This window comes from Callospermophilus lateralis, chromosome 4 (genome assembly GCF_048772815.1).
Source record: "Callospermophilus lateralis isolate mCalLat2 chromosome 4, mCalLat2.hap1, whole genome shotgun sequence".
Taxonomy (NCBI): Eukaryota; Metazoa; Chordata; class Mammalia; order Rodentia; family Sciuridae; genus Callospermophilus; species Callospermophilus lateralis.
Genome location: NC_135308.1, coordinates 55550960 through 55567053, shown reverse-complemented (window position 1 = coordinate 55567053; position 16094 = coordinate 55550960). Strand labels below are relative to the sequence as shown.

Sequence of the window (16094 nt, the reverse complement as noted above, 5' to 3'; positions counted from 1 at the left end):
GCTTGGGCATTTTGCCCAGGTCACCCTCCTTGCTTCGGGTCCTTCGTGTTTTAGTACCTCGGAAGCTAAAGGTGTCTTTGTCTCTGCTTTGCCTGCTCAGCAGTGAAGCAGCTGCATTCCGTGCACTGCCAGGCTGCTTCTCTGCACGTGCACATTGGCTGAGCAGGTGTGTTCTCCCTAGATACACCTTTTAAGGTGGTAGTGTCATCAGTCAGCAGTGCCCAAGGAACCAGAGGGAAGGGCAGAAAAAGGCTAATTGGTTTGAATCCACAGTTCCCTCCCTGACCTGGTATTCTGGCCTGATGCTTTTATTGTGTCCTGTGTCCTCATGCTCTGGGTATATTTATTCTCTCTGTGGAATTTCCTTGAGTAGCAGTTGATGGGGACTCAAGCAGACTGATGGGTACCTTCCGTCTCCCTCCAAACGACATAGGCAGACTTCGGAATTCCAGGGTGGACATTACTCAACATGCCTGTGTTTCTGAGTGATCAGAGAAGTAGGCCTCTATCCCCACCCCTCCCATTTGGGCCATCATGAAATTGGAACCAAGGTCCAAGAACCCACCATGCTGTTCTAGTTATTAGCTGTGTTTGACAGACCTCTGACCTTTTAGATACTATGATTTTTAACAGTTGTGCTTTCCCCTGCAAGTTATTTTTATGTGTTTACTGCCCTATTACTGAACTGGTTCTGCTCGATTTCCTTATTCACTCTTTAATTTGGGAGCACCTTATTTTACAGTCCACTAACTTTGTTGAAAATAAATTCACTTTACTTGTGTGGTTAGTATTACTCATTTGATAACATAAGTGCCACATTAGGGTGCGGCGAATGCATAGTAAGTGCCATGCAATTACAAGGTAAATATATGATGGGTTTATTTCATCTTCATCCTCTGGGCCCAACACAGGGTGACATAGTAATTACTTTGGTACCCATTAAGTGTACTTACCGCATAATCGGTGGGAAGATTAATTATGTAGGTAGCTCTTGCCACCTTCCATTTCCACACAATTTCTGAGGTTCCACCTCTTTTAGGATTATGTTGTTGGAAATAAATCTATGCTGTATCCACCGCTATGAATTCATTCCAGGGATGAACCATACCCAGGGCACATCTGGAAAAGGTTGTAAAGCATTGGCAGCACATTCTGGGGGTGGTGGGGAGACACCCACATTCTAAATCCAAACTAACGCTTTTATTTTTGCTTTGCCCATGCATTCAATAGGATGGAGTAGGAGAGGTATGGGAGAAACAGCATGTGCCTTCTTAGAGACCAGTCTGCTTCCACAATGAAGTGTTAGCAGCTAGCATTTAATTGGTGTCAGAGATTATTTACATGGACATAGAACCCCTGGACCAAGACCTTCATCTCTCATAATGATTGTGTATCCCTAAACTGAGGTCATCAGTGTTCTCCGAATCTGAATGATTTGTAACAAAGCTAAAATTAATATTTGTGAACTCTGGTCCTCTGTTTCTTGACTCACAGATCATATGTTAGCTTCTTACCCTAGACCGTTCTCCATAAATGCATGTGCCCCAAGTCATGTATAAGCAGAATAGTCACCCATTTATTTCTGTCATTTGTATGAGTCTGTCCTCCCTCAAATAAAAATAAGATATAAAAAGTATTTTGCAGGTAAATATGACTTCCTAAAATAAGTTAAGGAGTTGTCTGCGTTCACTATAAAAATATTATGTTCTTTGCAAAATTGATTCTCTGCAAGAGTCTATTACATGGTAAGCTACCTTAATGCAGTTAAGATATTTGACTAGCATCACTTTGATTTATACAAGGCATTTCAGAAACATGATTACTGTGTGAATGAAAGTACAACTGTGTGGCTAGCTACATATGTCATTTTCTCTGAGCAGTGGCTCCAAAAATTCAATAGCATTTCATTTTGCATCCCAGCGTGGCTCATTGGCTCTGCGCCTACGTTGGCCACTTAAGGTCTCTCTTGTGTCTTTCAGGCATCGAGAATGCCAGCGACATTGCCCTGTACTCAGGCCTGGGTGCTGCAGTTGTGGCCGTTGCAGTCCTGGTCATTGGTGTCACCCTTTATAGACGGAGCCAGAGTGACTATGGCGTGGACGTCATCGACTCTTCTGCATTGACAGGTGGCTTCCAGACCTTCAACTTCAAAACAGTCCGTCAAGGTCAGCGGCGCAGGTCCCCTAATACCTCGCCCTCAGGACCATAGACTACACTCCCACAGGGCCCCCAGTGTTCTCCTTGGCCCTGTGTGAAGGTAGCTGTTGGCACTGGGAACCGCTACCAGGCTTGACAGGACACCGGGCTTGACAGGACGGTCTGCTTAGGTCCTCAGCTTCAGTGAGGACAAATGGATCTCAGTTTACCATTAGCAACATTTTTAAATGAGGCAGTTCCATCTTTGATATATAGTGAATTTAATGAGTTATTTTACCTCAAATTATCCAACTTTCTCCACTAAGAAGCCTAATTGGAGGATATAATTTTATTTAGTTAACTAACATACTGTTACTCCAGGCTGAGGACCAAGCCCTAGACCACAACCTCCCTGGCATATTTATTATACTATATTTTTGTTTCTTCTGTTTTAAATAAGTAAGAAGACCTCAGAAGATATAGGATGGGTCAGTTAGCCAGGGACACAAACTAAATACCAGCCAAAATGGCTCTCAGCCTAGTCCAACAACTCTTTTGTTGTGGGGAAGGAACATCTAGCATGCCAAACATACCAATACTACCTTTCAAAATAGAGTCAGTTAATTCTCTTTTATGAACCAAATATTTTGCTTACTGTGACTTGGGGATGAGACATATGTGGCTTTTGTTTTAAAGAAAATGGAACTGTCACTCTTCAGAAGATGATGGTTTCTATCTTGACCCTCATGGTCCATATTGTCCCCTTTATGCATATTTACTGCGTGTCAGTACCACCCGTGACCCAGGTTGCAAAGTCTCAGTGTTTAGCATTGATTGAGGAGACAGCTACTCAAAGGGAGACCCAAACCTGATAGGACAAAAAAAAAAAAAAAACAATTGAGAAATGGCCAAAGAGTCCAGTTACTCCTCTTGCCATTTATATTTGAGCACCTCAGTGTTAGGCCTCTGATGAGAATGCATCCCCTAGATTTGGATATATTGTTTATTATATATGATTTAATTAAAAATGCAGCTAGTGAAGAATTAATTTTTATACTACATCAGAAACTAGAAATATATTTCCATCAAATAATAAATGTCAGTATCTTAGACCATAACACTTAATGAATTTAGAGGAAATACATTTATGTGAGAGTTTTATGTATGAATCCTCAGTCTTTAAAATCAGATTTGAGCTGGGCATGGAAGCACATGTCTGTAATCCCAGTGGCTTGGGAGGCTGAGGCAGGAGAATCACAATTTAAAAGCCAGTCTCAGCAATTTATAGAGGCCCTAAATAACTTAGAGAGATCCTGGAAAAATAAATAATAAAAAGGGCCGGGGATGTGGGCTCAGTGCCTCTGGGTTCAGTCCCTGTTGTATACAGATAAATAAAAAAATAAAGTAATAAGATAATTAAGTCAGATTTTAGTCTAAAACTACTTTGCAACCTATTCATTTATCTTGAGTCTCAATTTTGATAACTGTGAAATGGGGATAACAACATCCACCTTATAGTGTTCTTGTGAGGATAAAATTGTTTAGAATAACCCATATAATCCCTTGGTGAATTGATGGCAAGTGCTCATAAATGGAGTGAACATGGTTCTGGAAGATGATACTTTCAGTACAGGCTGCCATCCTGCTTCATGAGCACCAAGTGAAAGTGTCATTGCCTGGTCTATGCACATTTGGGGAGGAAAGGGAATTGTGCATTGTCACTCTCTAAATGAATACATTACCTTGCCAAATTGTCTGACCACCTTGTTTACTTTTGATCAAGAATCTCACAAAACTAATGATATAGGAAAGAATCCTTTGGTAGCTGCTACTATCCCTATACTCCTTGTGATGATACACCTTATATGCATAGTATGTGGCGGTGTAGCTCAGTGATAGAGCACCTGCCTGCCTTGCACAAGGCCCAGGTTTCAGTTCCCAGCACCACAAAACAGAATGTTATGCTTATAGTAGACTAAGGACTTGAAAATAGATTTTCAAAGAATAGATTGAAGTCTGATCAGGGCCAATCACTCACCCCTGCCCACCCCAACTTCATTCTTCAACTGTGGACTGTGTCATATGTATATGCTTTTTTTTTTTTTCAGGGCTGGGGATGGAACCCAAGACCTCGTGCATGCTAGGCAAGCACTCTGTCACTGAGCTTCATCCCCTGCCCTGTACGTACTTTTATTATCAAGCATTCTCCACGTCTGTGCTACCTAATTCTAGGAAATATTTTTCATTTCTTTGTTTCACATGAGCTGAGAGAGTCTTTCAAGAATAACCAAAACTTAAGTTTCAGTAGGTGAGGGCTTGGTAGACTTGGGCATATAATTCTTGAAGTCTCCAAGGAAACGTCAGTTCCCAACTCTTTGCAGACATGGGATCATTCTGCAGTCCCACTTCTTGCCTGGGGAGACCATAAACAAGAACATGGTTCCTAAGCTATAGAACTCAATGTGGTTCTGTTACAAAACACAGAGACTTGATTGGCCTTTGTCTTGGCACAGTAGCTCCAAGCTTGGAAGAGATACACCACAAGGAGACATTAGATCTTGCAGCATTATTTCATCTCATTTGTAGGTTTTCTCTGTGATTTTGCAATCTTAGAGCATCCGAATAAGAGGTGGTAAAAGTCAGGGTTATAGATTTCCTGCTGGCATTGTTACAAATTATGAAAATGGAAAAACAATAGAGGCTAATACAATATGGCCTAGAATTGCAACATTTTCAAAAATACCATACTTTAAACATTTCTGTCAGGCCCCAAAGGAAAATTGTTTAATATGGTTTGGGTTTCAATTTGAGATGTCACATTGACGGACTGATATGGGTGGGAGGTTTGGGACTGAGGGTTATTTTGTTATTTACTAATAAATGAGATTACTTTATCACAAAAAAATATCACAGCATTTCTTTTTAATATTTGGCTTAGAAAAAATTGGTGTTCCCCAACAGATTACAAAGTCCAATTTCTCATGCTTTTGTGAAGATTGTTTTTATTTTTTTTTCATTTGTTTTCAGACAGAAAGGAGACTGTTCTGAGCTGCTCCCCACATAGAATCTGAGTTGCTTTTTGTCCCCATATGGAATATTGTTTTCCTCTCGGTGACATATGCAATGTTCAAGTGAATTGGCTACTGAGACATGAAGCAATTCATGAGGTCCCCTGAACCATTTGCTCTGAGGACACATCATGTCCTCCTGCAGCTCCAGAAAGTGCCCAGAATTCCACGAAAAATGTGCTGAAACCAGGCAGCTTCATTATAAACAGCACTACCTAGTCACCAAGCTGTGTCATCTCTTGCCATTTAAAATGAACAGATGTTATTTTTGCTCTGAACTGGATTGCAAAACATCTTTTTTTTTTTTTTTAGCTCTTCTTTGCCAGTTAAAATCACATGAACAACAATACCTGAGCTACTTGCCAGAGTGCCAGAAATATTTGTTTTCCAAATCAAGCATGTAAAGATCTCAGAAGGTGAAGGATTTAGTCTGGCAGCATTGAAAGAATGGACTGGACGAAGGGCCAGAGTTTCAAGGTGTTGGTCACTAAGAACCAACCTGTTGTGGCCACTCTGCTTTCTCAGGGTGGGCCTGCAGTTAGAGAAGACAGCTGTAAAAGGGTAATGGAGGTATCGTAGTTTCTGAGTGACAGATCAGTATATATATTTTTTAACCAGGTAACTCCCTGCTCCTGAATTCTGCCATGCAACCAGACCTGACAGTGAGCCGAACATACAGTGGTCCCATCTGTCTACAGGACCCGCTGGACAAGGAACTCATGACAGAGTCCTCCCTCTTCAACCCTTTGTCGGACATCAAAGTCAAAGTGCAGAGCTCATTCATGGTTTCTCTGGGAGTGTCGGAGAGAGCCGAGTACCACGGCAAGAATCACTCTGGGACATTTCCCCATGGAAACAACCGCAGCTTTAGTACAATACATCCCCGAAATAAAACGCCATACATCCAAAATCTGGCATCACTCCCCACAAGGACAGAACTGAGGACAACTGGTGTCTTTGGCCATTTAGGAGGGCGCTTAGTAATGCCAAATACAGGTGGGTGGTAAGTGTGTGCCTGTGTACTTTCCAGAGTTTGTTTAAATACTTCATATAATTATATCCTGTCAGATTCATTTTATGATGTTTATCATCCCTTTGTCAGAACAGAAATGCCACCACTCTGCCGGTCTACTTGATTTACACAGCACACCAGGACCAAGGCTAAGATTAGGCTTTGTGGTTGTTATCTCAGAAAGTTTTAAATGCCTGTTGGTAACCATATTAGCTGAAAGTGTCTAGGTAGTCCCCTGGGTTTAAGCCCCTTTGAAATATGTTACCTAGGGCATGATCAGGTAGCCCCCAAATCATTCCTTGGCATGACCACAACAAGTACCATGTTTATAGCTTTGCATGGCTTATATGCTAGTAGATAATTTAATGCAATGACAGTCTCATTTCATCAGTAAATGACCTAATAAACACACTCAGTGTTCATAGACCTTGCTAAGCATGTTACTTCATGATGAGCGATGATGAATAGTCATTGGGCTGTGTTGTAAGCACAATTAATTTCCAAGAATTTTCTTTCTTTCTTTGGGTTGGAAGAGAGGAGCTTTTCTTGATGTTTTGCAGGACACGTAAGGTACCCAGCTCGGCTCACTTTTAAAATGATGTCCTAGCTGTGGATTAGTTTTTGGAATTGCAGCCTGGGACTTAAGTGGGTGGCAGAATTTCACTTTGTCCCCTGATTCCTAAGCAATGAGAATTGGGTAGTGTGCTGAGTCACAGGGTGTCTGGCTGAGAGGGATGGGGCCATTGGATCTGCAAGCATCATTAGATTAGCACAGATTCAAGGCTGTGGCAGGTTTCTCTCTAAAGTAAAGCTAACCAAAATTTTATCTCATAAAATGAAATCTGTAATAGGACTAGTCCAATATTATTGTTATAGCTAACTGAACTCTCTAACAGTTTACTAACTTAAAACTCAACTTTTCCTTAAGTTGATGAATGTTGACTTGTTTGTACTCTCCCAAATTAATTACTTTCTTTAAACGTCATTTCAAAATCTGTTTTACTTCTTTTAAATAACCCTCTAATGCCACCCTAATGATTATGTTTGGATAAAATTCCAATCCTCCATACCTTTCTTGGTTAGTGTTTTTGGACATGAAAGGATCTTGGTTGAAATATGTGTGAGCATCAGTGTATAAATGTTTGCATATGATGTCACTCTTCTTTTGATGACTCAATGTAGAGTGAATCAGTCAACCATATTTACCAAGTACTCTCCCTGTAAGGTTTCATAAGTTACAAGGGTGTGTTCTGGATGAAGAAATGAAGACACATCCCCTACCCTCTCAAAGTACAAGATATACACATCATAACTCATACAAAGTCATGCATTGAATCATTGTGCTTTCACCTTATCTCCTCTTCCTAGCTCATGATTGGCATTGTCTCAGTAGTTATGAATTGAATAGGTTGGCCAGTACTCCTCCTTTCTCTTCCCTTTGTCATTTTACAGTGTGTGTATGTGTGTGTATGTACACATGTATCTTCTACACATATCGAAGGAATGCCAAGACCAACCCACTCATCAGCTATGTTTATTTTATGTTCATTAAAGAAAGTGAGGAGATTAAATCATGATGAACCAAAGAGCTTTCTTTTCCTCCCCCTCTGACTTAAGAAAGACCCAAGTTGAAAACTAAGAACTCTGATAGCTCTGTCAATGATTCCCACACACCTATTCTGTGAAAGGGGAATTTTCAAAGTTCTTGACAAGGAGCACTGAACAAGAGTCTATGAATGTGTTTGGGGAAAAATAAATGTGGGGAGTTGAAACATATCTCCTGTTATTTGCAGGATATAAATGAAGAATATGCCCTGGGGATAAAGAAAGCAACACATAGAAATCAGATTGCTCTAATGCCATCCATCCCAAATTGTCATATGGCACATGCTAGAAATGATTTATTATGCAAAATATGAAACAAGAAACTCAGACAGGTGGTTCTGTTGTCATATCAAATAAAAGGCTGTCAGAGTAGCAGGTGGAATTGGGGGGGAATATATTTTTCTTTGATCAGAGTTAACTAGTGAATGACATACTGAAAATGAATACTTCTTTAAGAAACCATAGGCATAAAACTTTCCCCCAGTGCCTCTCATTCTTCATAATATATATAACTTGCCAACAATACTCCCTCCCTCTACAACCCTTGCCTTGATTGACTGTCTTCAGACTCTGCATACAATTTGCATGTTTGGGTAGGAGGAGGGAAGTATGTTTGACAGATAATAATAATAATAATATAATTTCTGATTGAAGAAGAGAAAAAATAGTTTAAAGCTCCAATTATCCTGTAGATTCTGGTTGAATTTAGGAGTATCATGAATAATGTTTCAATCTAAACCCAGGGAATTAAGCTGACTTGAAAGAACAAAGACATGATGTGCTGCCTAATAGCCCCTTTTCAGATAGCTTCATTCATATTCCTTCTCTTTGGATCTGGAAGTAGATCATTAATCCATGATGATCTACACCAGACAACAAGACTTACAGCCTGGTGTTTTTACTAGGAATTTTGAATCCTCTTCATTTATTCATATGTGTATGACCTGTTTAGTGTGTTGCTGCTCTGTGCAAGGCATTCTGCTAAGTGTTGTTGATGTGATGTGGCATTATGAAGAGTAGGGGTTGCCTGTGTCTTTGTCATCGTGGGCTAGAAAGCCTGAAGGAAGGCAGCAGCAGAGAAAGTGCTACGTCAAACTAAGACAAGGCACAATAACTAGGACATGTTCAGGTTGACAACCAAACACACTGAATATCCTCTGCATTGCAAGTTGGGTTCAACAGCAGGAAAGGATATCATGGAGGCCCCTTCTTTTGGCAACTCTGTTTAAGGAAAACTAGAAAATGCAAGGAGGCACCTTCCTGATTGGAGGTCCCTAAGTGTGTTGGTTAGAGTTCTCCTACGACTGAAGTTAAGGTCCAGAATATAAATGGGTCTCCTTGCTGTAAGGCTATGAGCAAGATTTAAATGTGCCTCATTCTTTGTGCTATTGAAAGATACTAATGATAACTAGCATGTTACTAAATATTGCTCATACATGTGAATCACAAATAACTTGTTTTGCAATGAGTCTTGCATTCCTCAACTGTATAGCTGCTAATATAGGCACGTAGAAGGCTAAGAAAAAAAAAAAAGTTGCCATCTCTAGATTTAAATTAGCAGCAGCAGCCTGAAAGCTTTTTGTGTGATTAACTCTAATGAAAGAGAGGAAAAAAAAAGATGAGGAGATGCATTATTCAAAAAATAGGATGCTCTGAGATTTTATTTTGTAAAGATTATACTATTATTCTATTTCATTTCTTTTTATAAACAAGAAACTACATTAAAAAGAATCTCAGCTCTCCCTAGACATCTCTCTTGACCAAAGTGAAATATTTTCCTCACTGCATTCAAGAGAAGAGAGGGGACATTTAAAATGCAGTGTGATGTGACTTCCTATGCCTTTCCTCCTTGCATTATGTGATTTCACTCATAACACTGCTGGGTTTTTTGCAATTTCACATTAATATGAATGTGGTTAAGTCACTTTTAGCTTAATTCTTTTAGTTTCTGTTTGCAAATTTAGGACCATATTGGTTACACAATAACCTAAAAGGTTCCTCGGCTTTTATCAGATGCTTTTATTTTTCCTAGTTTTCTTGGCAAACTGCATAGGCCTCTGAGTACCACCATTCATAACAGGTTCATGCAAATCTTAGCTCGCCCATTATCCCAGGTACATTTCTAGAAGTGAGTGGATACAAACAAGATAAATACATTTTAAAATTTGGGAGCAGACCAACTGATGTATCAATATTCTCAGATATGTTTTTTTTTTAATATATATATATAAAACTATACATATTTTATATATATGTATTATAGCAATATAAGTATATGTATGTGTGTGTATGTGTGTATATATATATATATATATATATATATATATATATATATATATATAAAACATTCCCAGATATGTTTGATGGTGCCTAGTTTTAGGACACCCAGTCTTTTATAAATAAACAATGTTGGAAAGATTTAAAAGTTAGAAAAGAAACTGATTTGAATACTCAATGGAATAATATGCCCTTCTCTATGTCACAATTATAAAACAATGGACTTTATAAACCTTCTAAGGATTAGAATTTCACAAATTGCCTTGAGAAGGCTCTTTGTTGTGGGTAGCTATAAGGTACTTAAGTGATGTACTTTAAAACAATTGGAATACCTATGAATAACCTCTTGCATTTTTTGTCTTAGGGGTGAGTTTACTCATACCACATGGTGCCATTCCAGAGGAGAACTCTTGGGAGATTTATATGTCCATCAACCAAGGTGAACCCAGGTGAGAGATAGAGATAGATGTTATATTCTTTTACTGTATGCATCTAGGAATATGTAACCACAAACTCCACTATTATGTATAATTATAGTGCATTAATTTTAACAAGAGGGAAAAGAAAACAATTAAGGAAAAATTTTAACAAAGTTGATAATGTAGATAGCAAATAAAAACATGAAAGATGTTTGGCATCATTTATTGGGGAAATGAAAAGAAAACTACAAGAAGATACCACTGAACTCCCATTTATATGGTCAAAATTAAAATGTCAGACCATACCAAATGATCTCAAGGTTGTGAAGGAAATACAACTCTCTTACACTGCTGGTGGGAATGCAAAATGGTGTAACCACTTTGAAAAACAGTTTGATAGTGTCTCTAACAAGTTAAATATACACCTATCATATGATTCAACTATTCCACTCTTAGGTAGTTTCTCAAGAGAAATAACAGAACATGTCCATTCAAGACTAAAGTACACATGTTTATAGCAGCTTTATTTGTAACAGATAAAACTGGAAACAAGGAAAATTTCTCTATGTAGGTGAATTGATTATATTTATACAAGAGTATATTATTTATATAATGAGATACTAAGAATATCAAGGAACAAATTATGGATACAAACTAACCTCTAATGATATAGACCAGATTGTGGTTACCTGGGGACCAAGGAGGCCAGGTAGAAGGAGGGATTATTAAGAGATAGGAAAGCTTTTGATGTTGGATATGTTCACAAACTTGATTCTGATGATGATTTCACAGATGTGTGTGCATGTGAGTTTAAGAAACTTCTTCAATTGCATATGTAATTATGTATGGTTTATTTTATATGTATGTATGGTTTATTTTTACCTCAGAAAGAAATAAGAACAGTGTTCTAACAGTAAATTTCTGGAAGGTGGTCACACAAGTCGAAAAATCACTGAAATAGACACTTAGGATATATAAACATAAAGGTATTTAAAGTAGACCCAACAAAAGTTATTGAAAAAAAAAACAGACTATATGGAAACACACCTACATGTTAATAATTATTGGCTTAGGCTAGTACAATTACAGTGGAGTTTGTTGCTGTGTTCTTTATAAGTTTCCCTATTTTCAGGTTTTCCTAATTGGATATACCATTAAAATAAGAGAAAAAACAACAACAACAACAACCAAAAAAAAAAAACCCACAAAAAAACACTAAGCATGATATTTTAAATATGAAATGGAAGTTCTTCTGAAAATTTGAAGTCAATAAGATGGAGATGTTTTGGTGAAATAGTGACCCACTTGGCCCTAGAGAGGGAAAAACTAGTTGCAGAAGCATAAACCGTTCATGAGTCTACATTTTAGGGGCACTGGTACGTAAGTAAGCATGGAGCACCAAATGACAAACAGTGGATTGGTAGGCAGACCATAAGCAGGACCGGCAAATGTTGATTGGCCAGGTATTGTGGCACATGTCTGCAGTCCCAGTGACCCTGGAGGCTTGAGGCAGGAGAATCATTAGTGCAAGGTAGCCTGAGCAACTTAGCGAGTCCCTCAAAATAAAAAATTTTAAAAAAGAAGACTGAGAGTTTAGCTCAATAATAAAGTGCCCCTGGGTTCAATCCCCAGCGCTGAAAATAAATAAGTAAATACAATAAAAAATAGAGTTGTTGGAGGTACTCTTTGATGCCATCATCATTATGCAAATTCATGCAGTGATTGATTCATGACCCTTTTAAGGTCAGCATCCGTCCTGCTCTACATAAACGGAAAGACAACTTCTTAGGCAGTATTCCTAACTGTAAAAAATATGGTCTAAACTTCAATAGCTTTCTGACAAATTTCAGTAGCATTAAATTCAATTACACGAACAAATACAAATCTTGTCTCATACTCTTAATGAAAGTAGTTGGTTATTTTCTTAGTGCAACTATAATATTTGTAGAAATGTTGCCTTCCTCCACAGAAGATAAACCTAACTCCTCTTTAGAAAGCAATTTCTCTCATAAACTGGATATATACCTCTGGCATTTTTAGTCATAACATCTTGGTTATTTTAGAATAGATATTTTTGTTATGATTGTTAGCAAAGAATACCTGAAAGAAAAAACACTGGAAAGAAAACAACCAGAGAAATAGATTGTTTAAACAGATTTTGATAGCTCTTTCTGTAAAAGGATTTGCAGGAGCCCAGTGGCCCCAGGTTTCTGCTCTCTGGGACTTGAGAGGAACGGAAGGAAGGTTTTGCAAGTTTGTTGTTGGTGAGGCTCTTTGAGGGGTGCGTAACTGGGCTGTGTTGGGCACTCAGGTTATTTTCTCAGTCCTGTTACATCTATATTCGTTTCCTATATGCCCCCAAAGCTGCTGGTGTCTAAATGATTCCATTAATGGGGAAAACTGGAGACTCACAGAGTTTTAAGTTTTCTCCAAATCTTAGGTGAGAGTTCAGCAAATGGAAAATTAAAGTTCATTGTGTAGAAGTCACCTCATTTTTATCCCTTGATTTGCTTAAATTATTATACATGCCTGAAATTGAGATCCTGTCCTTTACACAATGTGTTTTTCAATACTCTGCCCTGCAAAACTCAAATGCCATCATCCCTCAGCATCCACAAGGCATTGGTTCCAGGACTTCCAAGGATACCAAAACCTATAGATGCTCAAGTCCCTCAGGTAAAATAGCATACTATTTCCACATAACCTATACACATCCTCCTATGTGTGCTTTAAATCATCTCTGTATTACTTATAATAACTAATATAACATGAATGCTATACAAACAGTTATACTATATTGTTTTAGTGAATAATATTTTTTGATCTGAGGTTGAATCTGCAGATAACAGAACCAAAGGATATTGGAGGGCCAACTGTATAAGGTAGAATCCAGTCAGCCTTCCCTGAATTATGACCCCCCTACCAAGCCTATCGCTGCATCCTCCTTCCTTCATTCTAATCCACATACTGAGCCTATGTCCAGCTCCTTCCATTCAGACTCACTCCTAGCGTCTTCTACCTCATTTCCTGAGAACCAACACAGAGCTCTTTCACAGTTTTACAAGGCACCTAGTTTACAACCTCCGTTAACCCCTGTCTCTAAACTAGAAGCTGCTTCTTCCTAGGAAGTCAGAGCTGGAATGTTCCAACAGACATCAAATATACAAGAGCTTAAATAAAATGTCCTGGAAGTATTAGAAAGGAATGATCACTCGGGACATCCTGCAATTTTGAGAAATACTTAAGAGCTTGGCAGAGCCCAAAGACATAAAGAGATAGCTTGGCCTCCTGGGGTCACTCTCCTGGCCGTCTTTAGCTTTGAAATTCCATGTTAACCAATATGGCTTATCCACCTCTATCTAGGGTTTGAGTCTATAACTGCTGTCTAGGAAGGTGGATAGAAGTTAGAACTTTAAATGAGGTGTGCATTTTCTTAGAGTATGAAATTACAGGAAGCACACATTCCCTTTTAGCTTACTGAAAGCTTCCCAGACATTGTCTCTTGAGGAAATGGCCATTCTCTGGGCTACAGGCCATTTGGCTTCCTTGGCAATCCTCATTCCCTTTTGAGTGGCACCAAAGTATTTACAAAAACACTAAAAATAGAAAATGCCTTCCTACTTCCCCCCTCCCTTTTTTTTTTTTAATCTGGGATGAATTTTTTTCCATCTGTGCCAAGAAGCTGCTTAGATCTATGTTCTTTAGCTTTTAATCTTGTGATTAATCAGGAAAAGGCCATTGTATCATCTTTTCTTTGTAATGTCACTGGAAACTCTATTTTCATTTCATGCTGTCCATCTGTCATCCTAAACTTTTCTTGGAGTCCACAGAGCTGGAATGCATTGCTCTGCTTCTTTCATCTTTGCCTCGAAAGCCACCACTTTTCCCTTGCTTTCATTTCATGGGTGTAAGAATTGGATTTGCTGACCCTCCATCACCTCCAACACGCAGAATACAGTAGGATTCCAAACAACATTTTTATGCTTCCAAGCAACATCTTTAAATTAAAGTCTGCTCCATTTTCCTCTTGACCACACATTTCTATTGCCCCTTTCTGAATTACATCCCTGGTGTAGCAAGGTAATGACTTATGGGAACTGTAACTGATACAATTAATTCCAATTCCATCCCTGGTTCCCAGGGACATGGTTCTGTGGCATGAATCAAAGACACCAAAAACCCCCTGTATTCAAGTTATCTCATGTGGCTATGTTTTCATATTTTGATAAGCTGTGAGGCTGTTCTTTGTCTGCATTGAAGGTACCCTCTCTCTCTTTTGGGGGATCCAACTGTGTTCCTGGTGAGCCTCCAAAAGGACACTCTGTACTTTGCATTATGAAGAATGGTGTCACTTTCCCCTTCAACATTCCTGTGCCTTCTATATTTTCAGACTGGAAACGACTATCATAATGAATCTTTCCAACTTCCTCCAGTAGTCTGCGCCTTTGGTCAGTGCTGTAGTTTGGATCTGAAATGCTCCTAAAGGTCTCAGGTGTTGAAGGAATGGTTATCAGCCTATGGGGTTATTGGAAGATGGTGGAAACTTTAGGAGATGGGACCTAGTAGAAGGAAATTTGGTAACAAGCTGAGGCCTAGAAGGGGATTTGGGGATCTAGCCCCTTCCTGTATTTCTCTTTGCTTCCTGACTGCCAGGAGGTGAGCAGTTTCCTCTACCCCATGCTCTCACCATGATGCACTGTGCCTCCTCCACAGGCCCATCGAGCAACAGGACCAAGTAACCATCTTCTCAAACTATGAGCCAAAATAAACTTTCCCTCTTTTACGTTAATCATCTCAGGCATTTTGTCACAGTGACAGAAAGCTGACTTATAGAGCTAATTGTAATATTTAAGAAATTATTTCAGTTAACTTTTTGTACATATATGTGAATAGTGTTTTGCTGAAAGCCATCTTTACATTCTTGGAAAAGTAAGAAGTTACTTCACCTGTTTCCATATAATTTATAAAGAACCCTCATATACGTTAGACTTATTTAATTTCCACAGTAATATTTTAAGGAAGAGAATTTTGTACCAAATTTTAGACCAAAAAAAAAAAAATCTTAACAATGGAAACTCCAAGAAGCTAAACTGCCTAACCAGGACATGCCAATCAAAGCTGGAATTTGAACCAAGAATGTCCAACTTCAATTCCAAAGCACATGAACTAAATTATGCTACTTTTCCTCAATCTAGGAGAATAAGAAAACAGCTTTCTGACATTGTATTGCAAATTCTGGCTGTTATGAGCAGGTGCCTCTGGAATCGCTCTGTCATAGCACCCAGTAATAGGCAAGTCAGGATCAAATTGAGCACATCTTAGAAGTCTATGGGGGCAAACTGCTGTTGTTAAATTATTATATTGATAGAAGAAAGCTTGGGAACAAGGCTGAATCTTCAGAAACAATTTGAGCCCCATGGCAGAGTGTAGGTGTACTCAGGCATCAGAGGTCCTGCCTGCGGGTCTGGGCTTTGCTGCTGCTATGCTTAGACCACAGGTAAATTAATACAACTCTAAGTGTCTCTGGTTTTTTCATCTGAAAAACAGTAGTAGGTACTTGCCTACTTTGGAAATGTT

At 38.8% G+C, this 16094-nt stretch overlaps 1 protein-coding gene across 10 annotated transcripts in view; it reads left to right on the top strand.

Annotated features, from left to right (window-relative positions):
• Unc5d (unc-5 netrin receptor D) overlaps positions 1-16094 on the top strand; it is a 508406-nt gene that overhangs the window by 438846 nt on the left and 53466 nt on the right. For 5 of the 10 annotated variants that reach the window (XM_076852498.1, XM_076852501.1, XM_076852497.1 and 2 more), the window contains 3 exons: positions 1980-2165; positions 5823-6200; positions 10463-10547. In XM_076852498.1, the coding sequence (XP_076708613.1) occupies positions 1980-2165; positions 5823-6200; positions 10463-10547 (649 nt within the window). Of the gene's footprint in view, positions 1-1230; positions 1246-1979; positions 2166-5822; positions 6201-10462; positions 10548-16094 lie in introns of all 10 variants that reach the window. The other 5 variants (XM_076852500.1, XM_076852499.1, XM_076852496.1 and 2 more) reach the window with 2 other exon arrangements.